General features: G+C 40.5%; 1 protein-coding gene across 1 annotated transcript in view; it reads right to left on the bottom strand.

Annotated features, from left to right (window-relative positions):
* Positions 1–5225: 5225 nt before the first annotated feature.
* The window catches only part of shisa7b (shisa family member 7), a 32064-nt gene continuing 22754 nt past the window's right edge, over positions 5226–14535 (bottom strand). Inside the window, exons 7-8 of the mRNA XM_085790817.1 lie at positions 8928–9300; positions 5226–5856 (exon numbers count right to left, since the gene is read on the bottom strand). Of these exons, the coding sequence (XP_085646943.1) occupies positions 5355–5856; positions 8928–9300 (875 nt within the window). The 3' untranslated portion in view covers positions 5226–5354. The remainder of the gene's footprint in view (positions 5857–8927; positions 9301–14535) is intronic.

The raw sequence follows: 14535 nt of genomic DNA, 5'->3' as shown, positions 1-14535 counted from the left end.
AGAAATCAGCTGTCACCTTAAAACTGCCGGTTTTGTGGGACGCAGATTTCAACACAAATTCTCTACTTATCACGAGAAAAATGAAATTTCACTTCTGAATCCAGATGAACTCATTTCCTCCTGAGCTGGTGAGCAGACAGCAGAGACTCTCAGCTCGGCTCATCCACTCACTCCACCGTGTCGTTATCCTCTCCTGTAATTTCCCTAATTTTCTTTAGTTTAATGACTGTAATGAATTTATTAATTTGAAGCTAAAGTGGTGGGTGGGATGGAGAGTTGATGTTCCCCTGAGCCGAGAGCCTCAAATTGCTCCCTCGAGCGCAGAAACACAGGGAGGTGGGACTGATTATAGAAGCAGCACAACAACAGAGCAGTGAACACATCTCAACCCACTCACACACTCTGTTTCTGGATTCTCACTCAAAACACAGAGATCCACTGTAATTAGAGCCGCGTTATAAAACCTTAACACAACAGTGACATCAAATATCAGATCATTAGATGTTTATTTATTCTGTTGTCAGATAGTTCATCCTTTTATTGTATGTTTTGCCATTTTTCCTTGTCACATTTCAAGTTGTGTTGTTGAATGAATGAGGAGAAAGTGAAGCTTTTATTGTGCAAATGATTATTCAATAATACAATAAGATCATAGATTGCCTTTCTGTAAAGGTCATTTATCCTAATGTTATTTATTGCGCAAAAATGACAACGATTTACTACGGTAGTTTCATTTTCTCAGATGCAACAATTTGCTTACAATATCTTTGAGTTTTCAGACTGTCAGAGATAAATTAGACTTCTGTCACTTTGCATATTTTTCAGAGATAAAATGCTTATTTTGCTCATTTCTTTTCCTTTTCTTTCCTTTTTTATTGATTTTATGCACTGGATACATGCAAAAAAATCTAAATTTTAAGTGATGAAATCTAAGAAACAGCTTAAAAACCATTAGGTTCCTTTAATAATCAGTTAATTTAGATATGATTAGTGTGATTAAACAGATAATTGTTGAAAAGTGATAAAGATGCTGATCAAAAAAATCAAAACATTGAATAAATATTGCGATGATTATCAAAAACAAAGAAAAGTAAAAACTCTTCATTTGAAAAGCTGTAAATAATACAAATACCTTTGTTCTGTATAATATTCATTGTTTAATCAACGATGTTTCAACTGATCAATATGAGCCTGTAATTTAAAACAGTCAAAAACAGAAACAATCAAGTTTAATGACACAAGACAAACAAACAGGGTGTAGTGGGATTTTTTTTTTTATTGTTATTATCAATTAAACAGTATGATTTCTACAAACGCAAGAATTGATCACCAATAACAAAAGGGTTGCACATCTGTGAGACCTTTGTTTGAATATTCTTGGAAATAGACATTTAAGGGGATGTAGTAAATAAATGTATCATACAATTTGAGGTATGCAGAGTAGCTTTGAGAATACAAATATGCCCATGCCCCCCCACCCCCCCAGTGGTTAACACACACACACATACACACACACTTGCATACACACAGCCGCACACATACAGGCACACAGTTTGATCAGGGGGAGTAATTAACCGAACGTGGATTACAACATCTGTATCAGACCGTTGAAGGTGTGTGAGGAGAGATGAGAGAGACGTTAAAGATAAAAACTGAATTATACGTGTGTCGTTTTAAAATTTTTTTTAAATTCATTTCCCCTCCCCCAAGTTTTTTCTTTCTCTTTTAAAAGTTAATGAGTCGCCTTTTTTAATTGAGTATTTTCTGGTCCCCGTCGGCCTCGGTAGCTACATTCCCCTCCTCTAACGTCCCGCCCCGTCGCTAACAAAACGAAATGTATCGCAATGTTGAAAAGCTGTTCACACGATATACGCTGAGTCACGTCTGTGCCTTGAAAGTTAAAAGCACGAATGAGAAAGTTGCTCATATACTATATTTATATTTCTATATTTAAAAAAAAGTCAAATCGCTTTTTTTGCAGATACATTTTAAAGTTAAATAGCAGCGATACAAAGCTCGTCAGCCGTTTCGCTTCTACACCAACGTACCAACGGTTTCAGTTAATTTACATTTTCAAACATTTGAAAAAGTCTTCGCTTTGGTGAACGTAGCTCGATGAGAATAGTTGCGATTGTTCGCCCTCTTTAAATTTTTTTTTAACTAAATGACGACAGGCCTTTAAAAATTTCATTACAGGTTGATATGAACGTGTAACGAGACTCGGGTCGTTTAAATTGTCTTCGTTTAGGAGGGGAGGAGGAGGAGGAGTGCGGCGAAGACTCGACCCGAGTTTGGTGAAATAAAAATAAAAAAGAAAGAAAGAAATGAGGTTCAGCATTCCTACGAAGAAGAAGAAGACACAGAGTTACGCACACTGGCACAGAAATGAAAAACAGACGCATGTACATTTACACACACACATACATACATACATACACGCCGTGACATCATAAGTCAGCAGTATGACATCATCAACACTGGCTTCTGACATCGTCATGCGGTTCGTCTTTTCTCGTTGATTGCATCGTCTCTTTTCGTCGTCGTCGAGAATACAAATGTTTTTCTTTTCCTTTTTTTAAATCTTTTTTTTTTGATTCCACTATAAAGTTTGAATATTGAAAATCCAGGATTATACAGTAAAATTCACAGAGATTAAAAAAATAAATACATGTTTAGACAGTAAATAAATAAATAAATAGATAAATAAATAAATAAATAAAAATAACGATCATGATAAGAGCGTTCGTAGTCTGATCGAAGGTGGGGAAATCTTTACACGTTATGATCATAAAACCATTAACATGTGAGAAACATGTATCGTATTAAAAAGACTAAAAATGGCTGGCACCAATCATGTCTGTCTTTGTCGAAGTACAACTCAGAGGTGGGGGAGGGAGGGGAGCTGAAAACCTCGCACGAGGCCTCACGAGTCCCTAAAAGCCCCAACGGAGGGTAAATCCAGCCTGAACGGCCAGAAGGTCCAACTCACAGCCAGAGGAACTCAACTGGAATATTTTTTTTTTTACAAAATATGACATCATCATGGCCACACCGCTTCTCTCCTCCGCGACAATGCTATCGAATGTGTTTTTACATGTTACACAAAAGCTTTGTTCCTTCATTGCATGTTTATATTTTACTCTCTACACAAGAAGAACAAAAAAAAGAAAAAAGAAAGAGTTGGTGAACGTGAAAACGACAAGCAGACGCTGTACAGAGCACAGACACACAAAGATAATTCGGTATAGCCCTTGGTGTGAAGTGTCCATTGTCCCCGCGGCCCTTGAACGTGCCACCACCACCCCCACCCCAACCCCCCCCACCCCTGTTTCCCTTCATATGAGGTGAGCAGCTGAACTCGCAGGTAACATGTGGCGTCGTCGACGTACGGGAGCGAGTTAGAAACCGTCGACTCTCTTCTAACAAAACTCAACAATGAAAAGTTCAAAAAACAGCGTCTGAGGGACGTTTTTTGATTCAAAAAACAAAAAAACGTCTTGACCCGTACAGAGTCTGCGAGAGCTTCGATCTTCTAATCTTCAAAAAAGTTAAGACTAATTATTTACGCAAAAAAGGGTCACAGCACAATGTTTCATAGATGATAAACACCCACTAGAGTTCACTGTACAAAGGCTTAAAGTTAGCTAAAATCAGACTGCAGAGTGGATGTCGGTGGATTTTTAAAGGCCCGGTCACACCAGAGAGTTCATCCACAGGAAATACTGGGTTTTTAAAAAATTGTTTTGGGTTAGATGTTGAGCCAAAGAGAAAGCTAAAGCTAAAACAAGCTAACAGGCTTTCAAACGCATAGTTAGCCGTTAGCTAGCTTCTTAGCTCCATCGTGACGATTCCACAAATTTGACAAGACCAAAAGACATATTTCAACCTTAAACTTCGGTTTCATGAATCTAAAACCCACACTGAGGTAAAATAAACATTAACGCAGCTAACTCGCTACGTTAGCGTCCTCCATTTTTGACTCTCCGTCCCCCAGGCAGTGGAAGATGGAAGATGGATGGGACGCCGAAAACGTGACAGAAGTTTAAAGGTCCAGTGTCTAAAATGGGGGGAAAACCGTGACATCTAGCGTTCAGATTCTAAATCGACAAAAAAAAAAAACCTGTACGTTGATGTTTCAGGTTTATAACTCAAAAACTCCTCCTTCTTCTTTCCTTCTTTTTCTAAACTCTTGATACACGCTGTCTGGCTGGCTGGATTTTCCGTTCCGGCTGCCGTACAAACAAACAAACATGGCAGCGCAAGATGGCGCCACTCTCTAAAGCAAGACCTTTAATTATAAGGCTATGAAAACCAAACAAATTTTATTTTATAGCGATTACACACTTATACACATATTCATGGGTAGTATTCAGATTTTGCCAATAGACCGAGCCAAATATTGCACACTGGACCTTTAAATTGCTGGTGTGACGGGGCCTGTGTGGCAGCAGTTGGCTTTGACGCAGGTACAGTTTACCTCCAAACATGGCGTTTCTTTAATTTGAACCTAGAAGTGAAGCCATGAAGCGATCAGGCGACAGCTAACTGTACTCGGCTCGGCTGGGTTAAAATTTTTAAGCAGTTTCACTTGTTCATGATCATGAAGTCCAATCGTGTGTGTCCAGCCTTTTAAGGAATAAATACGTTCTTCAACCAAGTATACACAAAGTCCTACAGGGCTCAGTAATGTTAATACTATTATCATTATCATTATCATTATTACTATTATCAGGTTAATTTCATACAAAAGCAACTTGTTTGGTTTTAAATACTTGTATAAATACAAAGACAAGCAAAACCCGTCTGCCTCTGCCTCGGCGCGCTCTCCGTCATCCGCGGTGGATTCAAAGACAGGTGGATCTGTCAGAGCTCTCGAGGACTCAAGAGGACAATGCAATAAAACTCAAGGACAAAGTCAATGAATTTGACTCAGCAGGGTATCCTCCAATAAAAAGTCACAGCGAATACCCAGCAGCCTTCTTCAGACCGCACTCACACTCGTATGTGTGTTTTATTTTTTGCTCTTTTTAAGTGGACATTTCTGTCTTCCCTTTACAAAGAATGGCTGAATATTCTCTTCTTCGACACACAATAGTGATGAGGACAAAATCAATTGGCTCTACTCACTATGAGATCAATGTTGTCGTCCTCCACTTTCTTTTTTTGTTTTATGAATGGGAAAGAACGGAGGGGAGGAGAAGGGGGAGGGGCTGTCTGCTCCGAGATCAAACCTTCGTCCTGTTCCCTCGTCGTCTTCGCCTCATCCTTTTCTTCATCCTGTCTTCAGCCTTCACCTCTCTTCCCTCACTCTTTCTCTTTCTTTCTTTCTTTCTCTCTTTCTTTCCCTCCTTCTCTCACACTGTCACTTCGTTCTTACTCCCAGTCCGCAGTCCCTGCCCTCCTCCTCCTCCTCCTCCTCCGGGGATGAAGTGCAGCTGTTCGATGGTGTTCTGCCTCTTGCTGGCGAACGCCATCCGTCGGGCGTTGGGGTGGCCCCCTCCTCCTCCTCCTCCTCCGACCCCCCCGTGGCCCCCGTGGCTCTCCCAGCCACCGTGCACGCCCATCCCGGGCATGATGGCGGCCGAGCTGCGGTCACGGTCACGGTCGCGGTCGCGGTCGTGGTCGTGGCCCGGCGTCGGGTGGGAGTTCATCTTGATCATGTGGTGGCGGTCCATGGACGGCGTGACGCAGATGTTCTGCTGCGACTGGGCCTTCTGGTGGTGGCTGAGCCGGCCCATGGTCGGCACCATCCCGCTCCCCCCGCCTCCGCCTCTGTCGCCTCCTCCCATCATCAGCCCCATCGCCAGCAGCCGGTCCTCGAGCCGGTCGGGAGAGACCAAGAGCCTCTCGTGGGACCTGAAACCACAGAGTTGTTTATAAAAATGTTAAGAGATGTTCCTATTAAAGCTCCATACGGTATAAAGGTAGATGTTTGTATTAAAGCTCCATACAGTATAAAGGTAGATGTTTGTGTTAAAGCTCCATACAGTATAAAGGTAGATGATTGTGTTAAAGCTCCTTCAAAATAAAGGTAGATGTTTGTATTAAAGCTCCATACGGTATAAAGGTAGACGTTTGTGTTAAAGCTCCATACGGTATACACTGATTCGGCGACGTCACCGGAAATCGAACGGCCGCCATTACTGCGGTGACAACTCACAGTCAGGCAGCTGTTGGCTCTGTGCGCGAAGCGGGCATTTGAATGCAAGTGGACCTTTTCTCTTCCCTTTCTCTTCTGCGAACATGTCCAGGAAGGCTGGGAGGACATGTGCCGTCCTCGACTGCTCTAATATCAGCAAAACACAGCCCCTTACTTCAGGAGGAGTGTCCGTGTTCAGACCGTAACGTACAGCGTGTCAGCAGCAGCAGCAGCAGCAGCAGCAGCCGCCAGCGATGCAGTCACAGCTGACCTGTACAACCTGGCTACCCTCCCTTCTCACCGTTACCTTCACATTGTGTGGACAGTCTGTGAATGTCTCACTGATCCCTTCAATATGATGTGATCATGGTCGTCTAAAAGCCGGTGTAAAATATGTCCGACCCATCCGGAGCTCAGGTAATTTTGACCATAAATCAGAGACCTGTAATTGACGTTTTTTCTGATCATCGGAGGCCAGCTGGTCAATAAAATATTCTTGAATATCTAAAACAAAGCAAAAGTTGTTGTTGTTTTTATAATCTTATTCATGTAGCCTGTCCACATGATTAAATATCCCGCTGCTGGCTTGCTAACGTCAGCACGCATAACGTACCGGTATGTTATATCGTTTATGATACAGTCTCTTATCTCCCTGTTACTCTAATCTTTCCTGCTAATCGCTCAAACAAATGATTAATTACTAAATGAATATTGGTATTCATGTAAGATACCTTAATCAGTTACTGGGGGGCACTAAACATCACAAATGCAGCCTATTTATGATGCTGTCATAGAGAATCAGTTTACTATGACTGACACATGTCACCGCAGCAATGGCGCCGCCGCAAGATGGCGGCATACACAAAACGTTCTCCGAATTCGTGTATAAAGGTAGACGTTTGTGTTAAAGCTCCACAAAGTATAAAGGTAGATGTTTGTGTTAAAGCTCCATACGGTATAAAGGTAGATGTTTATATTAAAGCTCCATACGGTATAAAGGTAGATGTTTGTGTTAAAGCTCCATACAGTATAAAGGTAGATGTCCGTGTGTAGTGTTATTATAAAGCAGCTCTAGGTTCTAGATTAATACTGTGAAAGTATCAAAGCCTCAGTCCACAGAGAAATGCACACAGCCTGTATTCAGGAACTGAGCCTTAAAACCAGCCGTCAGGACTTCCTGTCACTTTGTGATGTCACAACAAAGCAGTCACCCAAAGCCCCGCCCACCACCACCACCTGGACCCACCATCCAACAACTTTGCAGGATTTGGTTTCTCTGTGTGTTTTATTCACAAATCTGCTCTATTTTTTATTGAGTCACTCAGAAAACAGTCAGCCAATCAGAAGAGAGGCTCAGAGCCTCCTTTCTTCTGATTGGCTGACACCAACCTGTTGTTATACGAGCTTCAGAGAGAAGCTGCGAGAGGAGATGTAAAACTACACTGACAAGGTTTTTGGATTCTTAAAACACAAACAAATCTTCTCATGAATCAGAACCTCAGATAAAATAAAAACTATAAAACACGGGACCTTTAAATCAGCACCTAACGAGTCCTCCAACATGAAACGGTTGAACTGACTCTTTTAAAGATGTGAGATGAGGTAAAAGGTTTAAACTTGACTGAACTGAGTTTCTCTGTCATAACATTTAACAGCAGAGAAAGATTTCACCTTCACTTTGTCAGACTCTTTAAATTTCAATGAAGCTGCTCTGCTCTCCACATTAATTTAACATCATCTTCTCCGATTCCCTTTGCTCTTATTTTTCCTCCATCCTCTCTCGTCACCTGACATTAATATCATCTCTTTAACTTTCATCTCATCTCTCGGCTTCTCTGATCTCCTTCCTTTTCTCTTTTTTTCATCTTTCTACTCTTGTCTGATCGTCCTCGTCCCACCTCCCCCTCCTCTGTCCCCCTTTTCCCTGGCTGTCTCACCCATACTTGCCAACATTGGGTTGTGAAAAATAGGGAGATTTTTTTCATCGGTGTATATCAGGGTTCATTCGCCAGGTGTGCATATAAATTGTCGTCATTTCTCGCTTTGTATTTTAAACCTGATGAAGGAAACTTGTTCTGAAGCTGTTGTTTCTTCTGATTAGTCAATAAATGATTCTGTTTACCATTGAGGACAATGAAAAAATTAGGAGTCAGGAGTGTTGGCAGAGATAAACAGAGTAATCGACCCCAGTACTTGAGTAAGAGTACAAACACTACTGGTCAAAATTTACTCCGTTACAAGTAAAAGTAGCTCAGTCGACATGTTACTCGAGTAAGAGTAAAAAAGTACTTGCTTTTAAAGGTACTTAAGTAACCAAAAGTACATGCTTTTAAATTTACTTTAAGTAAAAGTAAGAGTAAGAGTACATTTCTTATTTTTCACATCAATGAATTACTATAATTTTTTCTAAATGAATTTAAGGACCTTTTAACTCTTGTTTCTGAGAATTAACTCTTTGAAACCACCTGCACTGATGTGCTGCTTTTAGGGGTTAGGGTTTCCTTCTTTGACAAACACAGCTTGTGTCCAATAGGATTTTAGAAAAAAAAAGAAAAAAAGAGCAGACTTGAAAGTAACGAGTACTTTTCAGCCTTCGTAGAAATTAACTCGAGTAAAAGTAAAGATATTTGTCTTGGAAATATATTCAAGTAAGAGTAATAAGTACCAAAGAAATCTAATACTCAAGTAAAGTACAAATCCTCTGGATATAATGTACTTAAGTACAATACTCAAGTAAATTTACTCCGTTACTGTCCACCACTGAGTGTTGGCATTAGTCTGGTCTCACCTGCGGAGCGTCTGCGATGTGGAGCTCCTGCTGGTGCTCATCATGGCTTTGTAGTACTGGTGTTGCTGGTTCTTGGACAGGCGGGACAGCGTGTTTCCCTCGCCGAGCGCCAGCAGCTGGTCCTGGGAGCGGACGCGGCGCGGCGGCCGGTCGAAGGAGGCGCTGGCGTGCGACGACTGGCCCGGCAGCGGGTACGGGTTGGGGGTGGAGGCCGGGATGTGGAGGCGCGGCCGGGAGCCGTTGAGGGGCAACGTGCCCCGGGAGCCCAGCGTGTAGTCGCCCCCCCAGGGCAGGTGGTGCTGAGACGAGTGGAAGGACGGCGGAGCGTTGTTGGAGCGACGCTTGGAGCCGTAGTACTCGTCAAGCTCTTTCTCTGGAACAGACACAGAATTCAACAAGATGTAAATAATTATCGATTATTTTGTTATTAGGGTCAGTGATGAATAAAGACTAGTTTTAAAATGATGCATCAGATTTGTTAAAATGTACATTTTGTATTCATGTTGGGTTTATGTCGTTTAAAATAACATTTGTACGATGGAGTATTAGGGCCACATTGAGAAAAAAAAAACACAGACTTTGAGAATAAAGTCATAAATTTACGAGAATAGAGTCGTACATTTCATACGAGAAAAAAGTCATAACATTACAAGAATAAAGTAATAAATTTACGAGAATAGAGTCGTACATTTCATACGAGAAAAAAGTCATTACATTACGAGAATAAAGTCGTAAATTTACGACTTTATTCTCAAAGTTTGTGATTTTTTTATTTGTCAATGTGACCCTAATACTCCGTCGTACATTTGAACCTTTTTTTTTCTTAAACAAAAGTAAGACTAAATACCCCTGAAAATTTCAAATGGTGTAACCACAAAAGAACGATAAATATTATGTTCTGCACCTACAGTGAATTTAAGTTGAAATTGATTTTTTGCTGTATGTCTATATTCAAATTTTAATGCATTTTAGCAACACTGGGCTGGACATATCCTAAAAAACACAGCTTTTCTTCTAAATAATGTGACAAATTATGAAACATTTGTCAAGAACCATATTCTTGCATTGCAAAAGTATTTATTCCGCATTTGAGTCTAGATTTATTTTCCTGTAAATCAGATTTCTATGAAAAAATACCAGTTACAACCCTTGACATTGGGTTGCATCACGTCATTGACCCATTAATCAATTTAGAAAACTCATTATCTCACACTCCAACACCTTGTCAGGAAGGAAATAGTGAAAAATGTGTCTGTGAATTTCCCACAGACCAAAATAGAGCCATGAAATGTTTTTATTTTATTTTATTTTAATATCCAACCAACGACTTTGAAAGCCAAAGACATTCACGCTGTAACAGAAAAGCGCTGGGAGAATGCAGGCCTCCATCAAGGTCGGAGTCAAACAGCGTTCAGCAGACTTCAAGAGGAGAAAAATCTCATTCATAGTAAAACTGTGAGTGGCGCTCAGCGAAAGCTCGTATCTCCACCAAGGCCAAACAATCCTGAACACACCACGTCTGTCACTTCCAGGTTATTTTTAGATTATTATCTGGATCAGCACCAAACTGTACAAACCAACAGACGTAAACACTATGAGGATTTTCTTTTTTCTTTTTTTTTTACTTTGGGAGAAATGAATGAAAACTGTGGTGATTGAAATGTCATTGATCTCAATATTTAACCAGATCTGCAACTACCCCTCCAAAAGGTTCAGTACAAACCAGTTTAGTACTGTTTGTTTTTATTTTTTGGCATAATCCTGCTGAGTAACAAAGCAACAAATGGGTGGGAAGATAAGATCCTCAGTGCAGGAAAAACTTGCAAATCCTAGAATCTGAAAAGGGGGAAACTGGAAATGTTTCTAAGTTTTGCTTGAACTAGGTTTCAAACAATTACAGAGGTAAAAAGAAAAGAAAAAAATAAACTTACTATTGGTAAACAGATTCTTTACAGCTCTACATGGAAATATTACCATCAGAGAAAACAATCCCAACACCATATAAGGTCTGTCTTTGTTGCTGATCTGGAGCTTTAACCACAAAACATGGTCTTCATCAACAGCCAAAAGGTAACACTTTATAGTAAGTACACACTATTAAGCATTAGTTTTGCATTAATAAATACTGAATTCTTTATTTATAACGCATGAATACTCATTAGTATGTAGTTTATGAATACAGTTAGTGCTTATCAATGATGAGTAAAACATAAACTACATACTAATGAGTATTCATGTGTTATAAATGATGAATTCAGTATTTCATGCTTAACTAATGCTTAATACTTAATAACCTATTTATTATAAAGTGTTACAGCCAAAAGTGCACATTCATTGAGTGAGGACGCCTCGTCTTTGTTGATGAAGCTGCTCGGATAAAATGTAACTCTGCTTTGTGGCTGGACAAAACGATCTGCTGAGAGACAACACATGACACGACTGAAAGCTCAGGAACGGCTACTAAATGGACCTCACGGTAGGAGTGTGTCTAAACTGTTTTTAAAACTGGAATTAAAAGAAGACAAGAGGTAATAATAGAAAGACGTTGAAGTCGTTTTGCCTCTCATCCAAAAGGCTTCTTCACTTCTAACACCTGGCGTGGGAGTCCTAGTTATTGAACCCTATAGGTGAAGGTCGACGCCTCCTGAAGGTCGTTAACTCTCCATCATGTGGGTGGTTAGGGTCACATGGGGTAAAGTGTGACTCAACTGCACCTAAAGGGTTAAATACCTGGAGCTCAAGAGGGTTAGAAGCCGACGAATCGTGACGACGAGAGGTGAGAAAAAAAGAGGTGAAATATTCTGACTTTGGGGACAGATGTGGGTGTGTGGGGACGACAAGAAAAAATTAAGATGGAAACAACACAAATGAATGAATGAAGGAAAGAGACGTAAATGAAGAAAGGACGAGAACAAAGAACCGAACTAACAGAGGGAGGAAAGTTTGAATTAGAAACGACAGGAAAACAAGAAGAATAAGAAAAAAAAAAGAAGTGAGGAGACAGAGGAGTTAGCGAGCGTCATTAATAGTGAAATGCAGAGTTTTTGTGTTTCTGCTGAGACCACTTTAATCTTCAAAGCATTTCCATGGAGGCAGCTCCCCAAGAGCCAATTTAAACGTGACCTTTACCCAGCCACCTCTCTACCTCTTCCCCTCCTCTCTCTCTGTGTGTCAGGTCTCTTCCCCTCCTCTCTGTCTCTCTCCTCTCCCTCTGTTTGTTCCTTTGTCTCTTCCACTCCCTCTGCCTTTCTGCCTTTTCTCTTCCTTTGTTTCCTGCTCTCGAGGTTTTCACCGTCGTCTTTCTCTTCCTCTCTCTCGTCGTTTCGTCGTCTTCTGTCCTCATCCTCTCCCTCCTCCTCCTCTTTTTCTCTCCTCTCTCCTCTCTCTCTGTGTTTACTCCCGTCCTGTAAGGCCAAATTATCTGGAGGTTTCTCCCTGGCCGCCGACTGCAGACAAAGAAGCCTTTATCAGTGTCCTTTCTGCAGAGCCGTATGGGAACTACATCAAAAAGGGAGCAGGTTTCATACAAACGGCTGGCGAGAGGCCGCGTTCCCTCTTTGGCTCGGAATGACACAACATTTGAGTCTCTCTGTATGAAGGGGGGCGTTTTCAACCAAAACTGACATTCAGGGTGTTTTTTTTTTTCTTTTCTTTCCTTTTTTCTTTTTTATTCTGGTAAAAAAAATAAAAGCAGCTTTTAATAATGAGACGAGTAAAAAAAAAAACCGAGTGTCACTGATGGAGTGCAACAGTGAGTCAGCAGCGCCCGTCTCTCTCTCTGCTGCTCGTAGCTTCAGTCTGGAGGAAATCAAATCATCCGCTGCAGAGAACATGATCTGATCGTATGTTTCTCGTTCAGCTGGAAAATGTTAAAAAAAAAAAATTATATAAACCTTTAAAAAAAAAAAAAAAAATCTATTCACAGCTACTGCTTTTGTGAGAAGCCATGTGTGTGTGTGTAACCATCACACTGTCGCTGTCGGATCATGATGAGCAAAAGATTAAAAAGGATAAAGTCCTGTCTTGTGGTGTCATTAAAAAAAAAGAAAACCTCCGTCCTTCAAACTCCACTGATCTAATTACTGGATCCAATTGAATCGTCTCACCGGCGCTTGAAACGGCGCCACAGCAGCGGCAGCAGCAGCAGTGTCTCGGACAAAGATGAAGAGATAAAACCATGACGATGAGATAAAAGATTCTCAAACACAGGCCTTTTAGATCACAGGTGGATTCTGGGAAGTGTAGTGCTGAGCAGAGGAAGGTCAATTGTGCTTTTTTTGATGAGAGGGGAAAACAACTGCTGATAATGATTCCAAACCAAAAAATAAAAATAAAACATATGAGTCAGGTTTTTACAATCTGAAGCGTCACCTATAGAAATGTTGGTAACAAATTTAACTCTTTAGATTAGGGAACAGATATTCACCATTAACTAGGTGCTTATTAATATGCATATACAGTAAGTAGCTTACTAGCTCCTTATTAGTAAGTATTAAGCACATAGTAACACCTTATTCTACATAGCCTTATTTTGCCTCTATTACACCATGAATTAAGGTTTTTCCTGATATTAACTCCTAATTATTCGCTTATTCATTGTAAATTAATGCATTAATGCTATACTAATTCAGAGTGATAAAGGAAGAATTACTGTTCTTGTGCTACAAGGCCCCAATAACCCACTGGTTATTCACATCATTATTCAGAAACAACAATACGATGCGATACGATACAATATTGTCACGTTCAGGGAAATTTGTCTTGGACACTGTAGCTGCGCCATAAATACCTTGATGGCCACAATGACAAAAAAACAATACACCTCAGCCATATCAACCCAGCAAACACAAGACATAACAGCATTGCACATATCCCATAAATTAATGCATTCATTTACAATGAATAAGCGATAATTAGGAGTTAATATCAGGGGAAATCTTAATTCATGGTGTAATAGAGGTAGAACAAGGCTATGTAGAATAAGGTGTTAATACGTGCTTAATAATTACTAATAAGGAGCTAGTAAGCTACTTATATGCATATTACAGTAATAAGCACCTATAGTTAATGTTGAATATGTGTTGTTCCCTAATCTAAAGTGTTACCGAAATGTTTTCCCTTCTTTCCTTTCGTCCTCCCTTCCTTCTTTCCTTCCTTCCTTCCCTTCGTCCTTCCTTCTTTGCCTTCGTCCTTCCTTCCTTCCTTCTTTCTTTCCTCTCTTCCCTTCGTCCTTCCTTCCTTCCTTCCCTTCGTCCTTCCTTCCTTCCCTCTTTCCATCCTTCCTTCCTTCCTTCCCTCTTTCCCTTCGCCCTTCCTTCCTTCCTTCCCTCTTTCCCTTCTTCCTTCCATCCTTCCTTCTTTGCCTTCGTTCTTCCTTCCTTCCTTCTTTCTTTTCTTCCTTCCTTCCCTTCGTCCTTCCTTCCTTCCTTCCTTTCTTCCTTGACCCATATGGTTTTATCGCATAATGAGAATAAACTAATGTGTGTTTGGTGAATTGTAACGTAAGCTACTTACTGTATATGCATATTACAGTAATAAGCACCTATAGTTAATGGTGAATATGTGTTCCCTAATCTAAAGTGTTACCGAAATGTTTTCCCTTCTTTCC

Source organism: Trachurus japonicus, chromosome 11 (assembly GCF_045865225.1).
Source record: "Trachurus japonicus isolate A0001 chromosome 11, Traja_1.0".
Classification (NCBI taxonomy): domain Eukaryota; kingdom Metazoa; phylum Chordata; class Actinopteri; order Carangiformes; family Carangidae; genus Trachurus; species Trachurus japonicus.
The sequence above is the reverse complement of the archived record's forward strand: the minus strand, read 5'-3'. Positions and strand labels throughout refer to the sequence as shown.